The following is a 24,356-nucleotide window of genomic DNA, read 5'->3' as shown; positions in this document are numbered from 1 at the left end:
GACTCATTCTTTCATTGTAATAGGATATTATATGAATGTAAGGTCTGCAGAATTAAATTATCATACTGTCAAAAAGGCCTCTACTGCTCAATTGCACTAGGAAAGGCAGTGCCACCACAAAAAAACAAAAAAAAAACATTGTCTGTCCACAGATTTTTAAAAATAAATTTAAAAAAATACCAAATAAAAATTCTAAATATATGAAAAAAAACTACTTGCAAAAGCTGCAGATCTGCTATCTGCAGCCTTTGCAAGCCTCCTCTTATTTCCCCAGCACAGACTTTCAGCCAGTCCGGGGGGAATACTCCAAGAGGAGCACGCATGCGCACACGATCATGGCTTTCCTATACTTCTCAATTAGCTGTGCTGCAGTTCATCACGTGCTAATTCAGCTCACTGTCTGAGTGACAGCTAGGGAGGGGTTTGTTCCTCAATTATAAAAAAGTGCCAACATCCACTGAAATCATACTTTATATAAACTGTCACAAATATGACAGACTCCAGACACTCAAAGCACTTCAGCAGTGTGATGTAAGGAGCACTTTAAGAGTGTGGAGTGTTCCTTTAAGAATCACAGCTCTCAATGATGCAAAAAAAAAAAAAAAATCAAGATTCTACAGGTAGCACAAGCTTGCGACATTATATGCATGTTAAACAAAACAAAAAACACGCACCTTGTAGCAAATAATGCAATTCGTCTACATCAAGAAGCGGCTTTTCTTCTCCTTCCGGCAAAGAGGTCCCACTATCCGATGACATCTTGCAGACCTCATATGTACGGAGTCAGGCAGAATCTAGAAGAAAAATCAAAACGCTCAATGTTTGGCTTCCAAGGTAAAGCAGAGAAAAGGTGCGTTATCAGCATTCAGTAACCTCCACCCTTTTTTGCCCTTTGGCTGTGTTCGACACATATGACGAGACCAGTTTTGCTTCCAAAAATATCACGTGTACAGAGACTTGCAATTTCAAAACTCCCTCCATTTAAAAGCCTTTTGTATTCTGGGCTTATGACGGAGCACCGACGAGTTATAAGAAGCACACAACATGTTAATCAGCACAAAACGCTGTACGGAGAATATAACAAGGTTTATTCACAGAGATCCAAATTGTAACAGCAAATTAAAAATGTAAGTTATTGTAACAATTTAGTAGGTATACCTCCAAAGGAAGCATGCATATATATATATATATATATATATATATATTCAGCATGTTTTCCATAGGGGTAAAGACATGCTGTCTGCAGCCTTTGCAAGCCCCTCTTTTCTCGATACATAGCCATTGTGGCTTCTCATTGAGCTACGGTACAGCTCACTTTACCGGTTTTCTATCCAAATATCTCTCTTTTCTAGGAGTGTCATATTGTTGCCAGATTTAAAATTCACTTTGAACTGATGACAGCTTACAATTTAGTAACCAAACCTAACAAAGTCCTTCTTTAAAGGGACACTATAGTCACTAGAACAACTACAGCTTATTGTATTTGTTCTGGTGAGTAGAATCATTACCTTCAGGCTTTTTGCTGTAAACACGGTAATTTCATGGAAAATGCAGTGTTTATATTACAGCCTAGTGATAACTTCACTGGCCACTCCTTAGATGGCTGTTAGAGATCCTTCCTGGGTCATGGCTGCCTAAAATGGATCCAAACATTCAGTGTCTCCTCCCTCTGCATGCAGATACTGAACTTTCCTCATAGAGATTCATTGATTCAATTCATCTCTGAGGAGATGCTGATTGGCCAGGGCTGTGTTTGAATCATGCTGGCTCTTCCCCTGATCTTGCTCTTTGTCAGTCTCAGCAAATCCTATGGGGAAGCATTGTGATTGGATCAGGCTACGACTTCTGATGATGTCAGCAGACTGCTTGTTTTCTTTTGAGGCAAACAGCATGCAGAGTTACAGCTTCTGGCTTGAATACAGTAAGAATGTGCTTTATTTATGAAAGCATGAAGGGCCCAGGGGGGCTAGATGGTGCTGTGAACACTATAGCGTCAGGAATACAAGTTTGTGTTCCTGACCTTATAGTGATCCTTTAAGGAGAAGAACCTGGGCCCATAATTAATTTGCACACACATAAAAAAAAAATTTAAAAAAATGTATGAGGGCATTATCTATTTATTACTATATTCAAGCAAGATATTTGGAACAAAGCACAACATTTACAAAATTTATTGTTTTTCTTTATCTACAAAAATAGTGGCTGGCATTGAATTGAAAACCATATTACATTTATTCCAACTCCTCTATTACCTATGAATTAACGGTGGCCCCCTCCAACCCATAACTACTTCAGTATATGTTAAGTGCATCAGGGCTAATGTATGGGCTCAAAGACTCCGTGGCAGCCCTCCTAAACACGTGGATTCCGTATGATTAATAGGCCACGGAATTCTCAGACATACAATGTAGCAAGTTCTCATATGCAAAATAAATGCCTCATACCACTAACAAAGTGGTTCCCCCCCAAGTGTAGGGCATGGGAGTGCCATGTCTTATGGTTCAAATAGAGCAACATACTGCCCTCCCTGTGTAAATTACCAAGTGGTTCTGTATCCCATTGACACCAAGTGGGTGTAAATAAAATGCTTTAATGGGTAATCTAACCACTTTAACAGCAACTGCTTATAGTGCGGCCAGTTATGTTGAGGGGTACTCTCAGGGCCCACGCCAATTTGCTGCATTGTACATTTAGCTCACCAGCAGGAGGCACTGTAATAAACATCATTGTATTGTGCTTCTTCTGCAGGACCTGAACATTGACACGGCAACATATTCTTCATTTTTAGTAGAAGCCAATTTTAAAAAAGACCTGGCGTGGGTAAAGCCAGTCAAAATGCAAAATGGAATCATATAGTCATTGCTACGTCCTTTCTTTCTATGTCTCAATTCTATAATTTGCGGGCAACAGGTAATCATAACTCCCAGAAAAAGAGGGACATCAGGGTGGAGTAATGGGATGGAAAACTTGGATCCCAAAGATAGTTTGTTGCTACTGCAGACATTGAAGACATGATTTGCACAGATTCTCTCTTTTCTCATGAGTCCAAATTTGTGTTTTCCCTATGGATACCAGTTTTTTGTAGAATGATTTATGTTTGAGGCGACAAATGCTTAAAAACAAGGAAATACTCTGTTTTTCCCCCCATACATCCAGGGGTTTGTTCTGTTTCCATTGACTTGGGAACCACAGCCGCAGACCTGAGGTTTCTGCCAGCCTTATTATATCTTCACGTTTTGCTGTTTGTCGTTGACAGGACACCTCAGTAACTGAATAAATCCCTGCTAAACACAATTACCTCATTCTGTACGAAGTTTTTCCTTTCTTCCAACCCAACCCACTCTCTACTTGTAAAATAACCACATATAAACACACTATTTATACATTTCAATATAAAGGTGTGTCCTATTATATTTCTGCTACAGAATCTGTTTGGGAAAATGTGTATAATAATACTTATTTATAGATTTTGTTTGTAAAGATTTTCATTTTATGATTTTTAACAGTCACACCTGCTGCATACCTCCAAACATTTCAAATGGACAAAGAGGGGGGACTTTAGATTGTAGATGGGCGAGTGTGGGATGGTGCCCGGGACAGGGCTTACTAATAATAACAACATGATATGACTGATCACATGACTCAGATCAGCTGGATTGGCTGCAGGGGTACCAGGCAGGTCCCACAATCACAATCAAGGTAAGTATCCAGGCCGGGGGAGGGCTAGATTGTTAGAGTGTGTAATGCACCCCTAACAGTGTTAAAGCCCTCCTTGTGTAGGATGGCATACAGAGCTGGCACAATTATAAGGCGGCACAAGTGGGGGTCTTCGGGTGCAATGGCTGGTGACTGGCAGGAGTGGAAGACACAGGAAACATGGTGGGGGGGGGGGAAACAGAAGTACTGGGGAAAAAAAGCAGACAGAGTGGCTGGGGGCAGAAAGAGACAGACAGAGTGGCTGGGGGCAGAAAGAGACAGACAGAGTGGCTGGGGGCAGAAAGAGACAGACAGAGTGGCTGGGGGCAGAAAGAGACAGACAGAGTGGCTGGGGGCAGAAAGAGACAGACAGAGTGGCTGGGGGCAGAAAGAGACAGACAGAGTGGCTGGGGGCAGAAAGAGACAGACAGAGTGGCTGGGGGCAGAAAGAGACAGACAGAGTGGCTGGGGGCAGAAAGAGACAGACAGAGTGGCTGGGGGCAGAAAGAGACAGACAGAGTGGCTGGGGGCAGAAAGAGACAGACAGAGTGGCTGGGGGCAGAAAGAGACAGACAGAGTGGCTGGGGGCAGAAAGAGACAGACAGAGTGGCTGGGGGCAGAAAGAGACAGACAGAGTGGCTGGGGGCAGAAAGAGACAGACAGAGTGGCTGGGGGCAGAAAGAGACAGACAGAGTGGCTGGGGGCAGAAAGAGACAGACAGAGTGGCTGGGGCAGAAAGAGACAGACAGAGTGGCTGGGGGCAGAAAGAGACAGACAGAGTGGCTGGGGGCAGAAAGAGACAGACAGAGTGGCTGGGGGCAGAAAGAGACAGACAGAGTGGCTGGGGGCAGAAAGAGACAGACAGAGTGGCTGGGGGCAGAAAGAGACAGACAGAGTGGCTGGGGGCAGAAAGAGACAGACAGAGTGGCTGGGGGCACGTGAACATGCACTTTTTGGAGGGGGAGAGTGACAAAATGCATCTTCACATCCTTGCACCTGCCCAGACAACATTGGGAAGGGGTTAAATAAAAAATAAAAATAAAAAAAAGAACACACTAAACTCCCCAGGTTACAAGAGTCTCTGTGGTAAATACTAAGCGTGTTTACATCCAGGAGCCGCAGATGTTACCAGCCAAGTTCAAAGAATAATTGATGGGAATCCCAATCTATAATACGTCCAATGGTCCTACTTTTACATCACATGACAGGAGGAGGAGCTTTAATCATCTCTCAATCTTCCTTAACACTTCTATATAAATATAATGAAGACAAAAAGAATTGCAGCTCAAGCAACATATGACACAAAGATGAGAATATATTCTCACTGTCATCTTTATATCTTACAAACTATTACTATTTAGCATACAATGTTATTTGATATTACTTTATTTAAACCGAACAAGGCACATTGAGTGTATTGTGAAGATAAAAAAAAACCTGCAGGATAAATATTACATTCCAGGTTTATTCAAATGCCATTTCCCTAGACTCTTGTCCTTATGCCTGTTCTCTTATTTGCATTCCAATGTCATGTCCTCATTTTCAGTCCATATGGCATTTCATTCAATTTCCACAATGCCATTTGCCCCAACGCTCAATTCCAAGCCATTTCCCCAATACATACACAGAGAGGACCTCAAACTCGTCAACACTGAGTATCTAGACAACCATTGGCATTCCAGATGTTGTGGACTATTTCTCCCATAACATTCTTACAGCCATAATGCTATTAAAGGGACACTATGGTCACCTGAACAACTACAGCTTAATGTATTTGTTCAGGTGAGATCTATAGCTCCCTGCAGGCAATCTAATGTGAACACTGTGTTTTCAGAAAAAATACAGTGTTTCCATTGATTGATAGGAATATCTCTAGTGGCAGTCACTCAGACGGCCACCAGAGGGACTTCCTATCATGCAGGGCCCTAAAAAGGCCTTGTACACGTCAGACGTTTTAAAATACCTCTGACGTGTACAGGAGTCAGAAGGCACTGTGTGCACTCCTTCTCTTTCCAGCCTGTCAGCAGAGGAGGGGGGCGGCCAAAGACCGCAAGCTGAGCTGTCAGTCAGCTCAGGTCGCGGCCACGCACATCGCGCGCATGCGCGATAGTGCGCTCAGGACTTCAGAGGGCGGCATGAATGCCACCTTCTGAAGTATGTGCGCATGTGCGGAAGCGTCTGATTGCTCCCTGCTCGCGCCCGCCTATTTCGTCATTTTGACGAAATAGGGAGCGCGGCTTCACGAGACTCCCGGCGCTGGAACCAGGTGAGTAAAGACGCTTTGCTGGAGAGTCCCTTTAAAGCATCACAAGATATTTAGTCCACAACACCTGGAGTGTCGAAGGCTGCCTATCCCTGCCCAAACCTTAGTGTACCTAAATAACTGCCCTTGTGTGCCATGTGCATCCCCCAAATCTAATTTGTGATGTGTTTGCCAAACTTGTTGAGTTTAGATTGTAGTGATGCTGAAATATCTTTGAAATTCAGCTCGTTTCGCCTAACGTCCGCAAATTCTGTCATCAGTTTACCATAACTCACCACTAAGTGAAGATCCCCTCAACGACCATCATCAGGCTGAAACAGGACGAGAGTTATATTTTATATGACTGTTGTCTATCAGTAGCACGTTAGAAACAGTAACAAGTCACTGTTTCACATCTTTTCACGGTCTTACAGTGATTGCTATTGTCACATCTTTGTACGAACAGATTAATATAAGGGAGTGGGTGGTTTTTAAAAGGTTTTTCAATCCCATTGTTTGCTAATCTTACTAGATACATTGCATCATTCTGCTCTGTGAAGTTATTCCTGTGAAGTTTTAACTTCTGTCATTTTTACACAACACTTTTTCTCCATAAAAAAAAATGTTCAAAGTTTTATGGAATTGAAATTTACACTCACCATAAAAAGAACGTAGAATAATGTTCAACAGTTAAAGGACCACTATAGGCACCCAGACCACTTCAGCTCAATGAAGTGGTCGTGGTGCCAGGTCCCTCAGGTTTTAACCCTTCAGAGAAACTGCTATGTTTACACTAGGGTTAATCCAGCCTCTAGTGGCTGTCTCACTGACAGCCGCTAGAGGCGCTTCCACGCTTCTCACTGTGAAAATCACAGTGAGAAGACACAGACCTCCATAGGCGAGCATTGAAAAATGCTTTCCTATGGCGGTTTGAATGCGCGCTCAGCTCTTGCCGCGCATTCGGATCTGACGTTGGCAGGAGGAGGAGAGTTGCCCGGCGCTGGAGCAAGGTAAGTGGCTGAAGGGGTATTAACCTCTTCAGCCCAGCGGCAGTGGGACCCTGAGGGTGGGGGGACCTAAAGACCCTATAGTGCCAGGAAAACAAGTTTGTTTTCCTGGCACTATAGTGCTCATTTAAGTAAGGACAACCAATGCAAAAACAGTTATTAATGTGATCACTATTAAATCAAGGTTCTTCGCCAATAGAAAAGAATGTAAAAGTCACAGCTGGAGTAGCAGATAATAAAAGCGAAAAGAATAAAAAAATAAAAAGTGTGGCCCTAATACAACCAGAAGCGCTATGATGTGGCCGCTACCTGAATTTTGTAACTTTTCGTCAGGATTACTAGTCGATCCAGCACGCAGAAATAATATCACACCCAAGACTAAGGATAACGTTTAACCGGACCTTAGAATGGCCGGACTTAACGTCCCCAAGAATAGTCAAAATACTCGTCGAGGTCAGGGACACAGAACGTGACACAACGATGAGGGAAAGTTAAAAGTCAAGGGTACCAGAAATCAGGGAAGTCAAAATGAAGCCAAAGTCAAAAAACAGAATAATACAATCAGGAACACACTATCAGATAACCAGCTAGTGGAAACCACGACAGGGCACTGATCAAAAGGCAATTTGGGTTTAAATAACCCTCTTGAGGCTGTAATTGGTTGTTTCTGGCCTCTGACCCCAAAACGTGCGTGCGCATCTATGACGTGACATCGGACGCACATTGGCGCCATCTTTGATGTGGGCACCTCAGCTGCAAGCGTCTCTAGGAACCGGAACGGAAGGAGGTCGGGCAGTAGTTTGCTGCAACCAAGGTAAGTATACAATATATCTGTCGGCGTGACAGCTTAGTTTATGTGAGGCCACGGCGGCAGAAGAACGGGAAGAAGTGACACTTTTAGGTTGGGAATTGTCCTGTTTTCATTTTTTAACTTTAAACCTGTCCTTTAGAGACAACCTACTCTTTACACATCTTCTAAAAAGCCACAATTTGTCCCGACCAAATTAGCTCCCAAATTAATATTACCCCCAGCTCACTGTAACCCAGGGAGCTGACTATCCCAACATTCTATGACACCTTTCTATTTCTATTTCTATTGCATATCCCTTTTTCTTCTCTCATTCTGTTGAAATTGTGCATTTATCATGAATTTATGTGGGGTCTGTTTTTGATGATTTGTCAAAGTAAGTGTTAGCGATACAATAACAAAAACCCAAAGACAGACGAGTTATCCTTTTATTGATATTGTGCACTACTTATCTACCTATTTACACCTTGTATTGCACTATAGGGGTGCATGTCTTCATTATTCTCAGGGAGGAAAAACCTGGCTCAGAGTATTAGGAGATGCTGTCCACAGCATCCTAAATGCATGTACCCCTAACCCTGCATAATGGGGTACCTAGCTGTACCCAGCATTTAGAGGAAATCTTACGGATATTAGGCCAACTTGCATGTCTTGGGTCCAGTGATGCAATCTGTGCAGGCAATATGTTAATGTAACACCGTTCTCCAGTCCTGACTGCATCCCACCCGTGCTGTGATAGGGGACAATTCTTGAGCACCATGCTGACATCGTGGATTCACTGCCACAACATCAGCACCTGAATGGATTGCCATCAGTATGTGTATGTACAGTGTGAGAAGAAACAGGTGACAGGTCTGCTATTCAGCTCCATGGAAATCACAGAGAGAATGCAAAACTGGTTTCCTTTATCTCTGTGACAGTATGAAGCTTCAGGGTAAAGTCAGATGGTGTGCGCTATGTGACCCAACCACACAGCAAAGGAAAGACAGATACCACCACTACCACTATGGCCTGACCTCTGACTGCACCCCAAAATTTCCAATTCAGGGTCATTATTGAGAAGTATGTTTAAAGGGTTAGTCTAAGCACCATAACCACTACATATCAATAGTAAGCAGCGATTAGGATCCATGCATTAACAGTATCAACAAACATTGACCACTGACCATGGTCAAATAGGACCTCTCAAAAGTGTTTGAACTAATAACTGGTACACAGTCTAATAGCACAATAACCATCACCATGCAGTAGTTATGGTACCGTATGCACCTTTCCTTTTCTTTTTAAGAATTTAAACCTTCCTGGTGTTTTGCTAGTGGCTGCCATTTCATTGAGCAGATCCTTTAAAGTTCTGAATCCATCAATACAGCTACATCACAGTAAATTATCAAACCAAAACAACCCATTGTACAGCGCTACAGAATCTGATGGCGCTATATAAATAATTAAATAACAACAACAAAACCACTACAGCTCAGTGAAATGTGGATGCAGTCCAGCATTAATGGCATGGACACAAGCACCAGTCTAATTAATCACCAGCATTCTCGGTCCATCACAGGCATCCAGGCTGGACAAAACTAATGAAGTCATGTGAAAGCTTTAAGTGTCCTCGAAGTGGCCCCTGTAGGTTTAAGCCAGGAGTATTAAAACATGGCTGTTGGAGAAACTGTAAGGCTTACATTGCAGGGTTAAACACACCTCTAGGGGATGTCTTGCAAGAAGCCACTAGAGGCACTTCCTCTGCATCGACTGATATTCACTTGGTCACGTGAAGTTTGACGTCCACATTAGAAATTCAGCTCACAGAGAAGCAATGGATTTAATGCTTCCCTATGAGAAGCATATGATTGGACGTGCAAGCATTGGGCGGTTATTGAGAAAACAACGACTCCATGATGACGACGTGGGAGGAGATGTGGGCAGCAGCTCCGAATGAGTCTCGACACTGGGGAAAAAAGGCAAGTATTTTTTTGTCATGGTAATGGGGACCCTGAATTAAACTAGTTAGAACTAAAGCATTAGGAATGCAGGTTTCTATTCTCAAAGCTACAGTGTCCCTTTAACCAAGAGGCCATACACAAAACACTGCAATTGTATCGAGTGCATTTGTCACACACCTGTAGCTGTAGACTAGAAAACTGGGATTATCATCGACCGTTACATTTGTAAAATCCACCTCCAACATCAAGATACGTGGGCGTCACACCCCAAATTAGGCCGAACCTGGCCATTTCAATCAGATGCATTCGCTTTGTATAAAGATAAATATTATATATAACGTCTGAAATGCTCACTGTGCCAATTCCTATTGCTCAGAGGCTACACGTTGAGACATGCCTCAATTACACACATCTTTACTGAGTGTTTCCAAATGAATTGAATGTTTTGGAATATGTGAAAGACAGGAAAGATTTAGTCAGGAGTTAAGACAACTGCACTGTGCCAAAAAGGAAAAAAAATAAAAAATATGGATGATGGAAGAAATATACTAAGTTGTATGACAAAAAAACAAAAAACTGCAATGTTTGTATGTGACAATTCCTACGCTATAGCAATCACCAGACAGAAGCCAATATCGTAGACAATATTATTTATCTATTCTTTAAGGTACCCATTCAGAAAATCCCATTCCAGCTACATTGTATGGTGTATATGGGTCAGGTATAAACCCACCATTCACTTGGGTATCGATTAACCCCTTAAGGACCAAACATCCGGAATAAAAGGGAATCATGACATGTCGTACATGTCATGTGTCCTTAAGGGGCACCCAGACCACTTCAGCTTCATCTCATTGAAGTGGGCACTTTCTGGTGTCCTAATCGACACTGGACATCCAGTGTCAATAAAAGCAATGCTTTCCTATGTGGAGGACCGAATGTGCTTGCTCACCCCCTGTCGGATGACGTATAATAAGGCGAAGCGCCGACCCAGCACCGAGGGAGATTAGCGTTGGAATTAAGTAATCAAAGGATTCTTTTAACCCTTTCAATGCTGGGGGGGAGGGGGAGGGGGAGGGGGAGGAGGGGAGGGGGTAAGAAGGAGCTATCGTGTTAGGAATACAGATTTCTATTCCTTGCACTATAGAATCTCTTTAAAATGAGCTTAGAAGGAACCCTCCTGTTACTCCTGGACGTAGAATGATGTATCAGCATATTTCAGTAGGAGTTCAATGTAAAACCAGGGGTAGACAGCCATTCTCATTGAAGAAGCTTTTGCGGAGGCACTTTGCTCTCAGTCTATCCAGTATCTGAAAGTGATATAGCCTTCCTCTCCCTGGGCTACTTAAAGCTACAGTGCTTATCTGACGTTTGTAGGAACTTGTTGCTACATTATCTGCAATCAGATTCTCATACATTTCCATGGATCTACAAGATTAAGTTTATTAAGATAAAAAAAAAATGTGATGTTGAAAAATTATACTTCTAATTTAAAGGCACACTACAAGCACCAAAACAACTTTGTCTTAATAGAGTGGTTTTGGTGTATAGATCATACCTCTGCAGTATAAACTGCTCAATTCTCAGGCATTTAAGAGTTAAAAATGTTGTTTATGCCGCACTAGCCATCCAAGGTAGTAATATATATATATATATATTTTATTTTTAAACTAACTAGGTCATGAATAAAGAGACAACTGACCAGACTGTTCCTTTAATTCTTAACCAGCAGGCTGAGCTTCCACAGCCAATCCTTGGCCCCATTCACTTGAACAGAGGGATTAGTGAGTACACATTAATGCAGGACGTCTTACTAAAACCTCACAATATAGCTCATTAACCCACTGCCAATAAAATCCCATTTACTACCAATAAAGTGAATGAAAATTAAATGCAAGTGAAAGAAGGCAGACAGTTTCTTTCATTCACTTGTACAAGTGCTTTTCATTCCTTTTGTTCCTGAACGGATTCCTATTCTCGGCGGCAGTGTTGAGGAGTGTGTCAGTCTCGGATTTCCTTCGTTCGGGGGTCTATGGAAGTGAATGAAAGGGAACATCTGGTCACGATCAGACTGCAGCTTTTCGCAACGTACGTTTGTTACATTGAAGTGAGCCGCTCCTGAATTCCCCAAAACAAAATAAATCTAATTTTTTCCCCACCAGAAGAATAAAAATTTAAAGAGACACTCCAAGTACCATAACCACTGCAGCATATTGTGCTAGGAAGCTTTTCTTGAAAGGATTCCTCTTACATCATTGCTGGTTTCATGACATATTGTCATGTCCGGCTTCCTTGGCTACATACCCTTTCCTAGTGATGTCATACAGAGACGTCTCTGATTCTCTGCTGACGAGCCCAGAAATTGGACATTGTAAGCAATACCGGGCTGTTTATGTTCTTTTGATTTACTTTCGTAAAACCCGTGCTGTGAGTAGACTCCAACGCTTTCAGGAGACTGAACGGAATTCAACGACCAGACTGTACAGCTCAACGAGTAGGAAAAGTTTCAGGGACAACTTTCTAGCACAATAACCACCGTAGTAACAGTGGAAGTAATATGCTTTGAGTGTACCTTTAAAAAAAAAAAAAAAGAGTAAATAACGCAACAGGTTACAAAGTCTGTCTTATGGAGGAACTGGATTTTTATATCATTAACCAAATGTTCCGTAAACATGGGAAACAAAAATGGCAACATAATGATACAATATAATAACAACAAAAATTGTAGGTTCTACTTCCCCTTGCACTCTCTCAGCTCTAATAGCTCAATATGGACTTTAGTTTTTCTGCGATTATTTTTTCCCCGGGAATGTTTTTTGTAACGTTGCATTCTTTTGCAGTTTTTGCCAACGATGGGGTGTAGGCTGAAATTTAAATTACGGTAATATAATTCCAGGATAATGCATTACAGTGGTTGGAAATAGTTTCCTAAAATCAGTGTCTACACTTGTATAAACAATGTATTTTTTCCTGCAAATCGCAGTGAAGCTGCCTGTATTTTCATCTATACTTCTCGGCTGGCTGCAAGCTGCAGAATAATCTGTATACCACCAGCTACGGTTCATTTAAATGCATTGTGCAGAAATTAATTCTGATTCTCTCTATAGACCCTAAATGACTCCAGAAGTGGGTTGGTGAAGGCAGAGCCAGATTTCCATTAGGCGACCAAACCAGCTGCTTTGGGCCTTGAGCTACTGCTCTGAGCAGGCCCTCCTTAAATTGGCCCTGCACTCCTTCACTTTGTTGGGGGACTGTTCTGGTCTACACGAATACCAGGTAGAGATCACTTGAAGTGCACCCTTGCGGTCCTCCTGGTGCTTCTCTATGACTCCGAGTGCCACAACCAGAGACCCGGGGGGTGATTGACAGAGTGACGAAACCACGAGACACAGACTAAATTCAGCCACCACATACACTAAACTAGCACACACCGATACGCTCAGCCCCCCAAACAGCTCTCAAACTCCTCCAAACACACACACACACACACACACACACTATACACACCAGTCACAGAAACAGAGCCCAGGGCTCTAGGAGTCCCCAATGTGGCATAGTGCCTTGGACCCTGGGCAACCTTAATCCAGCTCTGGGTGAAGGGATACAAAATTGGATTCAGTGACATTCACTAAAGTGAAGAATTGGCAAGAAGTAAAGCAAATTATTAAATTTAATTTAGTTCCAGTTCAACTAAATTTAGGATAAACCTCCCCTGTCGATTCAGTTTATTTTTGGTGCAGTGGTAGATTCATTTTTATAACCTTTCCTAGTAAGGGAGATAAAGAGATCTAAAGACAAGCAACGACCAGAGAACATAAAACACAGCATTAACCCGGGAATCGCATTAACCCGGGAATCGCTTTAACCCGGGAATCGCTTTAACCCGGGAATCGCTTTAACCCGGGAATCGCTTTAACCCGGGAATCGCTTTAACCCGGGAATAGCATTAATCCGGGAATAGCATTAATCCGGGAATCGCATTAACCCGGGAATCGCTTTAACCCGGGAATCGCTTTAATCCGGGAATAGCATTAATCTGGGAATCGCTTTAACCCGGGAATCGCTTTAACCCGGGAATCGCTTTAACCCGGGAATCGCTTTAACCCGGGAATCGCTTTAACCCGGGAATCGCATTAACCCGGGAATCGCATTAACCCGGGAATCGCATTAACCCGGGAATCGCATTAACCCGGGAATCGCATTAACCCGGGAATCGCTTTAACCCGGGAATAGCATTAACCCGGGAATCGCTTTAACCCGGGAATCGCTTTAACCCGGGAATCGCTTTAACCCGGGAATCGCTTTAACCCGGGAATCGCTTTAACCCGGGAATCGCTTTAACCCGGGAATCGCTTTAACCCGGGAATCGCTTTAACCCGGGAATCGCTTTAACCCGGGAATCGCTTTAACCCGGGAATCGCTTTAACCCGGGAATCGCTTTAACCCGGGAATCGCTTTAACCCGGGAATCGCTTTAACCCGGGAATCGCTTTAACCCGGGAATCGCTTTAACCCGGGAATCGCTTTAACCCGGGAATCGCTTTAACCCGGGAATCGCTTTAACCCGGGAATCGCTTTAACCCGGGAATCGCTTTAATCCGGGAATAGCATTAATCTGGGAATCGCTTTAATCCGGGAATAGCATTAACCCGGGAATCGCTTTAACCCGGGAATCGCTTTAACCCGGGAATCGCTTTAACCCGGGAATCGCTTTAACCCGGGAATCGCTTTAACCCGGGAATCGCATTAACCCGGGAATCGCATTAACCCGGGAATCGCATTAACCCGGGAATCGCTTTAACCCGGGAATAGCATTAACCCGGGAATCGCTTTAACCCGGGAATCGCTTTAACCCGGGAATCGCTTTAACCCGGGAATCGCTTTAACCCGGGAATCGCTTTAACCCGGGAATCGCTTTAACCCGGGAATCGCTTTAACCCGGGAATCGCTTTAACCCGGGAATCGCTTTAACCCGGGAATCGCTTTAACCCGGGAATCGCTTTAACCCGGGAATCGCTTTAACCCGGGAATCGCTTTAACCCGGGAATCGCTTTAACCCGGGAATCGCTTTAACCCGGGAATCGCTTTAACCCGGGAATCGCTTTAACCCGGGAATCGCTTTAACCCGGGAATCGCTTTAACCCGGGAATCGCTTTAACCCGGGAATCGCTTTAACCCGGGAATCGCATTAACCCGGGAATAGCATTAACCCGGGACGGTTTTACAATAATGTAATAGTTTATTCACAGACCAATGGAATACAGAGAAATAAAAAGCAAACTTGCAGAATTTATTCAAGAGAGGTTTATTTCAGTCCTTGCTATTTTAGTCTAAATGTTATCATACTGAAGGCTAACAATCATTTATAACGCATAATTTCATATATTTTTAGTGAAGATGCTGCATATCGGGTGACTCATGCCCGAGTTAAAAGATGAGCATAACTTGGGCAAGTGGTATTTTTTATTTAGCTCGGCAAAAAAATAATAATAAAATAAAAGTAAAGCCATGATTTACAGCTGGAAACGCAGGAAATAAAGTGACTGTGTGTTCCTGTGTCAGAAAAAAACTACAGACAGAAATTAAAGGGACAGTGTGAACACCATAACAGCCAATACTCGTTGAGGGGTTTGACAAGAACTGGGGGTCTCAAAGACATCCACAGGCCATGCCCCCTGATCACTGTGCTGCAAAGGTTTCATTTCCACAACTGCATTAACAATCTGAATATTAGTCCATATTTAGACAGCATTGATTGGTTGGGAACGGTGATAATCAATGCCATTCAAATATGGATGGTGCCTAAATTGCCCCTTTTAGCATCAGTGTAGCATTCTGCCTAAATTGCCCCTTTAAGCATCAGTGTAGCATTCTGCCTAAATTGCCCCTTTAAGCATCAGTGTAACATTCTGCCTAAATTGCCCCTTTAAGCATCAGTGTAACATTCTGCCTAAATTGCCCCTTTAAGCATCAGTGTAACATTCTGCCTAAATTGCCCCTTTAAGCGTTGGTGTAGCATTCTGCCTAATTTGGTGCCAAACTGCTGACAGCTGTGTTCATATTGGTGCACAGACAGCTGCGAGGGCTACTGGGCGTAGCATGGCATTTGAGTCAAAATATTACTCATTGCTGGGCACGTTCGCAAAACTACATCTGTCACAAGATGTTTGTAGCTGGTTTAACTAAGAGCGCTTTTATTTGACTTGTCCTGAGACAAATCAGTCAATATACAATAAATTGTATTCACTAAACACTGAAATGAATTGGAATCTGATTGGACACTAAGACAGCAGAGCTGTGGTCGTCACAGAATTAATATTTTTCTGTTCTCCTACTTTGGCCAGATTTCAGTTTCTACAATTTGCACTTAAGTGAATAAACCACTTCGTTGTTTTATATCACTGATTTGTCTGGAATTCTAAATGCTTTTCAAATTTAGGTTAAAATTGACAAATTGGAAAAATCTGTTTGCAGTTTGGCTATTTGTCCCTAAAATGTTAAATTCACTTTAAAAGATTTGATCCACTGATGCTACTCCATGAGTGAACCCCATGAGTAGTGTCAGTGGTGTAACTAGCCAGTTTCACAATGGCCACTATGGTGCCTATGCCCTGGAGTTCCATCTGTCAAAAGGGGACCAAGTTTGCTCTTGCAATATCATTTCTTAAAAGGGACACTCCACTGCCCAAATATAAAATAAATATAAATCGCTGTATAGTAGATATTTTTAATTGGAGTTTTATCTAAAACAGCTCATAAAAAAAAAATGCATATCTCTTGTCTGCTGCCTTTACAATCCCTCCCCTTCTAACCCCGCCCAGACATTATGTGTCTGTCCAATCACAGAGTTCCCAATGCAGCTCAATGAGAAGTCTTTGCAAAGCAGATGCTCTGAGCAATTGCGGCCTCTTGAGTTTATCTTCACTGAGCTAAACAACCAGGAGGTAACAGGACCAATCGTCTGACTAACAGCCAGGGGGTGTAACAAGGTTCATTTATAAAAGTGTTAATTTCTATAGAAATCTGCACTATTTACAAACAGAAAAAGAAGAGGATACACTCTTCACACAGAAAGCTTTCCAGCAAGCTAAAGTGCTTTAGGTGTCTGGAGTGAGCCTTTAACATATTTTCATTTTGGCAATAAGTTAAATAATGTTAAAATTTTCCCTCACAGTCATGGAACTCATTAAGTAAGTCAGAGCCCTGCTGCTGGGCTTCCTTGAAATTGAATAAACGCCAACCGTAAGAAGCGTGTACCGTGTTCCGCTTCTCCCAGAGGTGCAGAAAACATGCTCCTCCACCAGCAGAGATCCTGCTAGCAGCACCCACTAAATTATCTGGGACCCTGCCAACAGCACCCTCCGGGGATCCTGCACATGCTGGGTCACCAGGAATTAAAGTACCCTACCTCCATAAAGGTAAGAGTGAATAATAAAATAGTAAAGCAAAAAAAAAAATTTAAAAAAAAAACAGCCACTCTCTCAAACGTAATCACACTCAGCCTGTGGCCTATCACACTCGGCCAACCACCACACGCAGGATGAGATGGCTGAGCCTTCATTGAATCTTGCATCGGGCCCAGCAGTGTCTAGTTATGCCCCTGGGGAATGTCCTTACTGCTGTCAGTTTATACTGGGGTAGCTAGCAGCCAGCACAATGATTTCAGTAAAAGTTAGATTCCATGCTTTCTTGTATAAAAACAACAACAACAAAAGTTGTGAAATCAAAAGGAGCTTCAGGCACAAAGAAAAACTCCCAAGCGGAATTCAAAGTGCTCCTTTATTTATTTAATACCACTGTGCTCGATAAGCATTCTCAGTGTAGGATTAGAAATACCGGGTTGTGGAAAGATGGAGCATGTTACACAACGGGCAGAAAATCTCAGTAATCTGCGCAAACAGGGATGGAGCAGGGCTAGGGGTACATGCATCCTTCATTGTCCTCTTTACTGGTGCTGGTGGCTGTTAGAGAAAGGCTCAAACCGGACATACATACATATATATATATATAAAAGTTTGGTTATTCACGTAAACTAGAATTCAAAAAGAATTTCAAATTTAAGGTCAAAATAGCTGAAATGGAAACATTCTCTAAGTCAACTATGTTATTAGTGTTGCTACTCTGGCGTTAAATGTGAAATTCTCTTAGAATTCAGGTTGAACTCTCACGTTAGTAAATAACTCTAACAAGGCACATCACTTGCTTCACCATAGGTTGAATGACCTCTTAATTTTCAGCTATGGCAGCCGTCCCGTGAGCTTCCCTGACAACTAAAGGTTATGTAATAACACACTGCGACACCTTGCAGTAATTATAGGTTCTGTGTGTATTCAAACCATTACAAATAATTCTAGTGTGTACGTTACACAGGGTATACTGCGCGGACTGGGTTCAGTGTGCTCACAGGGAGACGGAGGCGGGTAACAGAGGAGAGTGCACTGCTTGTAGCACTTTCAAACATATTACTAATACGTTACAAGTAAATAAAGAGGGGGATTTCAGCTACAAATAAACAACAACAACAACGTGTACACTCCGTGTAGGAAATAAATAGTAATAACCACCACTGGTGTGTTTGTGGAGCGCTTACAATTTAATTCACGTACCCCTATGGGTTAACATACACTTGTATGAGGGAAATATTTAACAATGTAGCTAAAACAGATACAAATGCAAAATAGTGCAAATAACGTTTTGAATAGATATAGTGAGGAAGTGGTCTGTATGGTCTCACTCACATGTAGCAGAGCCCTATAGGATAGGCTCAGATCACAGTAGCCTGCGTGTACTTAAGGTTACACGATACCCAAATCGATCCTCTGGGCGTCCAAAATCCTTATGCATGCATAGGGGAGAAAAAGGAGACAAGGGGAAGAGGAGAAGCCCCTAGTGTGGATAGTTTCAATATATAATGCTGTATAGCAGAGAAAAATGGCTTCTCACCTGATAAGGAGCCCTTTACCTGGCTCCTGGTGTGAGAATGTCTGTGCCTTTAAGGGGGCTACCACCCTTCTTTCAGCAGCAGCAATGGAGAGAAGAATCCAATTTGAAATAAAATTTAGAATTTATTAAATAAGTATTAAAAATTCACAAATAAAATGTAAACAAAATAACATGAATATAAAAAGAATATATATATATATATATATATATATATATATATATATATATATATATATATATGAATCCTTAATCCTCCATCCGAGACGCGTTTCGCTGTACTTAGACAGCTTTCTCGATCGGTAATGAGCTGCTGCTGTTCTTCGTTTAAATACCTTGTTCCTCTTACTGTATGGTTTATATATATGAATGTATATGAAAGATTTTAGTAATTGATATAACAATCCAGTTCAGCCAGGGAACAATACCTCGGGGAGGAAAAACCCACATTTCTGATTGTCAACAGTCACATATTAAGTTCAAAGGGCAGAGTTTATAACGCTGACGGGCAATACGCCAAGATGGAGCCGCTCAATTCCAGGAGAGATGTGTTGATTATTAAAAAATTAGTTTTCATTTTATGCTCTCACAAATGCAAATCTGTTATAAATAGGGTATAGGTAAACATAAAATTAAAATACTGTGAGGTGACAACTCTCCTTTAATTTCTGTAGTGGTAATGGTGCCAGCATGCCAGTGGAATTGTCCCCCAAGTTCTGTATCACACAGTTTTTTTTTAATGATACCAGTAAGTGCGTAGAGTATTCTACCAGACTAAACGTACTCCAAGATTAACACAGAACAGAAATAAAGCCCGTCGATGTCATGTGCGAAGTCTTACATGAGCTAACCACCTTTAAATACTTCGCTATTAAGCAATCGACGTGAAGCAATAAACAACAGCTTGAGAGGAGGAGTGTCCATCAACAAGGGAAAATACTATGGGGTAAACACTAATATGAAATCGAACGTTTTATAGCAGTTATTGCAAAATTACAGAACTCTAGTGCAGGAAAGGCAGCCTTTTACAGCCTTTTACTAGCACTGTACCCAAACAAGATCTTGGAGTCCCTTGGCGAGCTGATCCTATGGGTTTTTTTTGTTATTGAGTTGCGTGTGTTGCCGTATTCGGCTTGTGTTATTTGTGGGTGATGCAGTTGCTGTGTAATGTTGTATTTGTGTGTACATGGGCTGTTATTTTGTTTATGTTATGTTGATACCTATGAATGTGGGTTGTGTTTGGGGGCTACTTGTTGAATTGTGTGTGGATGATATGTCACATTGTGTGTATGTGTGGGGCGGTTTGTGCGGTTGTGTGTGGTTGTGTGTGGATGATGTGTCACACTGTGTCTTTGGTGTTGTGTGTATGTGTGGGGCTGCTTGTGGTATTGCATGTGAGAGGCTGCTTGTGCGCTTGTGTTGCTGACCCCTGATCTAGTGGATATAAATCACTAAACCAGAAATTTGGGAAAATAGACAAAAGTTTCAAGTTTTCGGCCATAGTAGCGACTTTGGAAAAAATTAATGTGCAGAGATATTTTTGACAAAAGGCCGAGGTAGCATGGACTACTGCCCAATGCCTCTTTGCAAGTAGTACATAAAAGCTTGAGATAGCGATAGATAAAAAATATTTTAATACGGATCAATAAAAATGGATGATAAAATTGTAGTCTTAGTAGGCAGTGTGAGAGCTTCTCCACATTCTTATCTCCTTGGCACTATTTATTTAACAGAGTCAATAAATAAAAAGGGATAGTTCTCAACCACTAACATTATCTTCATGTCATGTATCATTTTCACCCATACATACATAGATACATAGAATAAATAGAATTAACTCTTGTTGTGATGGTAGATTCAAAATATAATATATCCTGACCAGTCTGTTCCCACTGTCCCACCACTAGGTCGGCTTTACTTGTTCTGCTTTTATTTAATTTAATCGCAACTTGGAAATGGCCTTGTCAGCACTAGCAGAAACAACATATAAATTACATTTATGGCCAGTGAGTGTGGGTTTGGAGAGTGGCTACCAGCGGCAGGCTGATGGCTTGTGAGTGTGGGTTTGGAGAGTGGCTGCCTGCGGCAGGCTGATGGCTTGTGAGTGTGGGTTTGGAGAGTGGCTGCCTGCGGCAGGCTGATGGCTTGTGAGTGTGGGTTTGGAGAGTGGCTGCCTGCGGCAGGCTGATGGCTTGTGAGTGTGGGTTTGGAGAGTGGCTGCCTGCGGCAGGCTGGTGGCTTGTGAGTGTGGGTTTGGAGAGTGGCTGCCTGCGGCAGGCTGATGGCTTGTGAGTGTGGGTTTGGAGAGTGGCTGCCTGCGGCAGGCTGATGGCTTGTGAGTGTGGGTTTGGAGAGTGGCTGCCTGCGGCAGGCTGATGGCTTGTGAGTGTGGGTTTGGAGAGTGGCTGCCTGCGGCAGGCTGATGGCCAGTGAGTGTGGGTTTGGAGAGTGGCTGCCTGCGGCAGGCTGATGGCCAGTGAGTGTGGGTTTGGAGAGTGGCTACCTGTGGCAGGCTGATGGCCAGTGAGTGTGGGTTTGGAGAGTGGCTGCCTGCGGCAGGCTGATGGCCAGTGAGTGTGGGTTTGGAGAGTGGCTACCTGCAGCAGGCTGATGGCTTGTGAGTGTGGGTTTGGAGAGTGGCTGCCTGCGGCAGGCTGATGGCCAGTGAGTGTAGGTTTGGAGAGTGGCTACATGTGGCAGGCTGATGGCCAGTGAGTGTGGGTTTGGAGGGTGGCTACCTACGGCAGGCTGATGGCTAGTTAGTGTGGGTTTGGAGAGTGGCTACCTGCAGGAGGCTGATGGCCAGTGAGTGTCAGGTGACTGGAGGAGTTTTGTATCTGACAAATGATTGACTTTATGTTAATATTGCTTCTGTGTAAAAGTTCAGTCAAGCTATGTCCCTTATCCTATCCTAGTACCATAGCGAGGTTAATTCATTAAACTGGGAGACTGACACAGGGATTACAACTTTAAAGTCAGAATAGCCGACTTACACAAATTATTTAACCTAGTTATCCAGTTGCCTATTTCAGCCCAATACTAGAATCCATATGCTCAACAATAAAATACTGTATCGAAACCTATAACTTAAATGCAAATGAAATATAAATACCTTTGTAATAAAGAAAAAAATGGCTAAAATATGTACAATTAGCTCTAAAATGACCAACGAGGCTGGCAATCCTCTGATAATGTCTGCATTTTATTTAAGGGTTAATCTTAGGATTTACTGGAAACAAGAGATTACTCACTCTACTTAATTCGGCCAGCTGCTTGCAAAATGTACAAAGTATCCCAATTTCCTACAGATTCCCAATAAACATTAATAGTAAGGGAGCACACTATAGCCAACAGGAGCCTTCAGTCTTAAATAAACACCCCCATTGTTACAGTGAATGGGTTCTAGGCTGCACTGTCTCTTTAAGCAGGTTCTGTGCTCTGTCTGGTACTAAGTGTCACAGATAGAGCCAGGATCTGATGCAGGTGACACAGAGCAGACCCTCCCTGGCTGGGAGATAACTTGCACACACAGGTAGCTGTGTGCAGAGTTCATGTACACCGAGAGTGCAGCAATATTTATTACCTGCCCTCAATGGGTGTGAGCTAGCCTCCTGTAATCACAGACAGACAGTAGCAGACTGACAACGTATAGACTAGTAGCAAGTATGTTTCACTGTCCCAGCAGCCCAATTCCAGTTAGATTTGTTAACACAAAACCATCATCTCAAACAGAGGATGTAAAACAGTAAGCATTAACTCCCGCCAGAAAAGAGGTTCTGCAGCAGCTGTGTGGATCCCTGAATTAAATACAGTACACGTGCAAAGGGCCTGTGTGGACACACTAACCCCCACTGCCTCTCATCTGATCACAGAGGGTATGGGTAACCCATTGAGTGCCATTACTCAGCAATACATTAAAGGCAGCCTGGTTAACCCATTGAGTACCATGCTCTGCAATCCATTAAAGGCAGCCTGGTTAACCCATTGAGTACCATGCTCTGCAATCCATTAAAGGCAGCCTGGTTAACCCACTGAGTGCCATTACACAGCAATCCAGTAAAGGCAGTCTGGTTAACCCATTGATTGCTATTACTCAGCAATCCATTAAAGGCAGCCTGGTTAACCCACTGAGTGCCATTACACAGCAATCCATTAAAGGCAGCCTGGTTAACCCACTGAGTGCCATTACACAGCAATCCATTAAAGGCAGCCTGGTTAACCCACTGAGTGCCATTACACAGCAATACAGTAAAGGCAGCCTGGTTAACCCACTGAGTGCCATTACACAGCAATCCATTAAAGGCAGCATGGTTAACCCATTGAGTGCCATTACTCAGCAATACATTAAAGGCAGCCTGGTTAACCCATTGAGTGCCATTACTCAGCAATCCATTAAAGGCAGCCTGGTTAACCCACTGAGTGCCATTACACAGCAATACATTAAAGGCAGCCTGGTTAACCCACTGAGTGCCATTACACAGCAATCCATTAAAGGCAGCCTGGTTAACCCATTGAGTGCCATTACACAGCAATCCATTAAAGGCAGCCTGGTTAACCCACTGAGTGCCATTACACAGCAATCCATTAAAGGCAGCCTGGTTAACCCATTGAGTGCCATTACTCAGCAATACAGTAAAGGCAGCCTGGTTAACCCACTGAGTGCCATTACACAGCAATCCATTAAAGGCAGCATGGTTAACCCATTGAGTGCCATTACTCAGCAATACATTAAAGGCAGCCTGGTTAACCCATTGAGTACCATGCTCTGCAATCCATTAAAGGCAGCCTGGTTAACCCATTGAGTGCCATTACACAGCAATCCATTAAAGGCAGCCTGGTTAACCCATTGAGTGCCATTACACAGCAATCCATTAAAGGCAGCCTGGTTAACCCATTGAGTGCCATTACTCAGCAATCCATTAACTGCTGCCTGAGTGCTGATAGAGTAAGTTTGAAAGCACAATGCTGCTAAAACAGGGAATACTCACATGTTTCAGCCAGATGCTCAGTCCACAGTGGGGGTCTGCAGGAGACTAGAGGTGGGGGTGATTGGCTGACTCCCCCCTTGTAGCAGAACACTTTGATTTGCTAAGTTTTAGACGGAATATAGGAAGATCCTGTTCCCTCCTTGATAGTTTTTGCTTGTTTCAGTCACTCTCACAATGATCCCTCCCTCCTTCCTTTACAGCTCCCCTCCCTCCAGTCTTTCCCTTCCTAAAACTCTCCACCCCTTAGGATGAGGCTTATTCCCAGATCCCAATCTCACTCAGTGTCCCCACACTTCCCACCCTCCTAATTGCCCCCTCCCACCTTATTCCATTCCCTTGCAATACTTCCCCTGTCTCCCCACCCACCTATGTGAGGTCTGCCCCCTGCTCAGCAATGCATCCCACCCACAATGTTTGCAACCATGATGCTTGTTGCAGACAGACTGATACATTGGACATTTTAGGTCCTAGCTCCCCCTAATGGTTTTCTACTGAATTTCTTACATAAAATCGAGTTCGACTAAATTCATGTTACTTACTACATTCTGTCTTGAGACACTTTTTTAATATTAAAAAAAAAAATCATGCATGTGTTTATCACTGCATCATAAAATAAATACTATAGCTTACTATTACTGCAATTGTTTATTCTTAGGCAATATTTTTGAAACATCAAGTAAACAATTTCGGTGTTAATAATCATTTAATCCTTGTATCATTTTTCCTAATGCAA

At 42.8% G+C, this 24,356-nt stretch overlaps 1 protein-coding gene across 1 annotated transcript in view; it reads right to left on the bottom strand.

Annotated features, from left to right (window-relative positions):
* SYNE2 (spectrin repeat containing nuclear envelope protein 2) overlaps window positions 1-23,781 on the bottom strand; it is a 257,761-nt gene extending 233,980 nt beyond the window's left edge. The window contains exons 1-2 of the mRNA XM_063440109.1: window positions 23,624-23,781; window positions 675-794 (exon numbers count right to left, since the gene is read on the bottom strand). Coding sequence (XP_063296179.1) covers window positions 675-759 — 85 coding nt within the window. The 5' untranslated portion in view covers window positions 760-794; window positions 23,624-23,781. The remainder of the gene's footprint in view (window positions 1-674; window positions 795-23,623) is intronic.
* Window positions 23,782-24,356: the final 575 nt, after the last annotated feature.

Source organism: Pelobates fuscus, chromosome 13 (assembly GCF_036172605.1).
Source record: "Pelobates fuscus isolate aPelFus1 chromosome 13, aPelFus1.pri, whole genome shotgun sequence".
In the NCBI taxonomy this organism is placed as follows: domain Eukaryota; kingdom Metazoa; phylum Chordata; class Amphibia; order Anura; family Pelobatidae; genus Pelobates; species Pelobates fuscus.
Note: the sequence above shows the minus strand (reverse complement) of the source record. Positions and strands in the feature narration are given on the sequence as shown.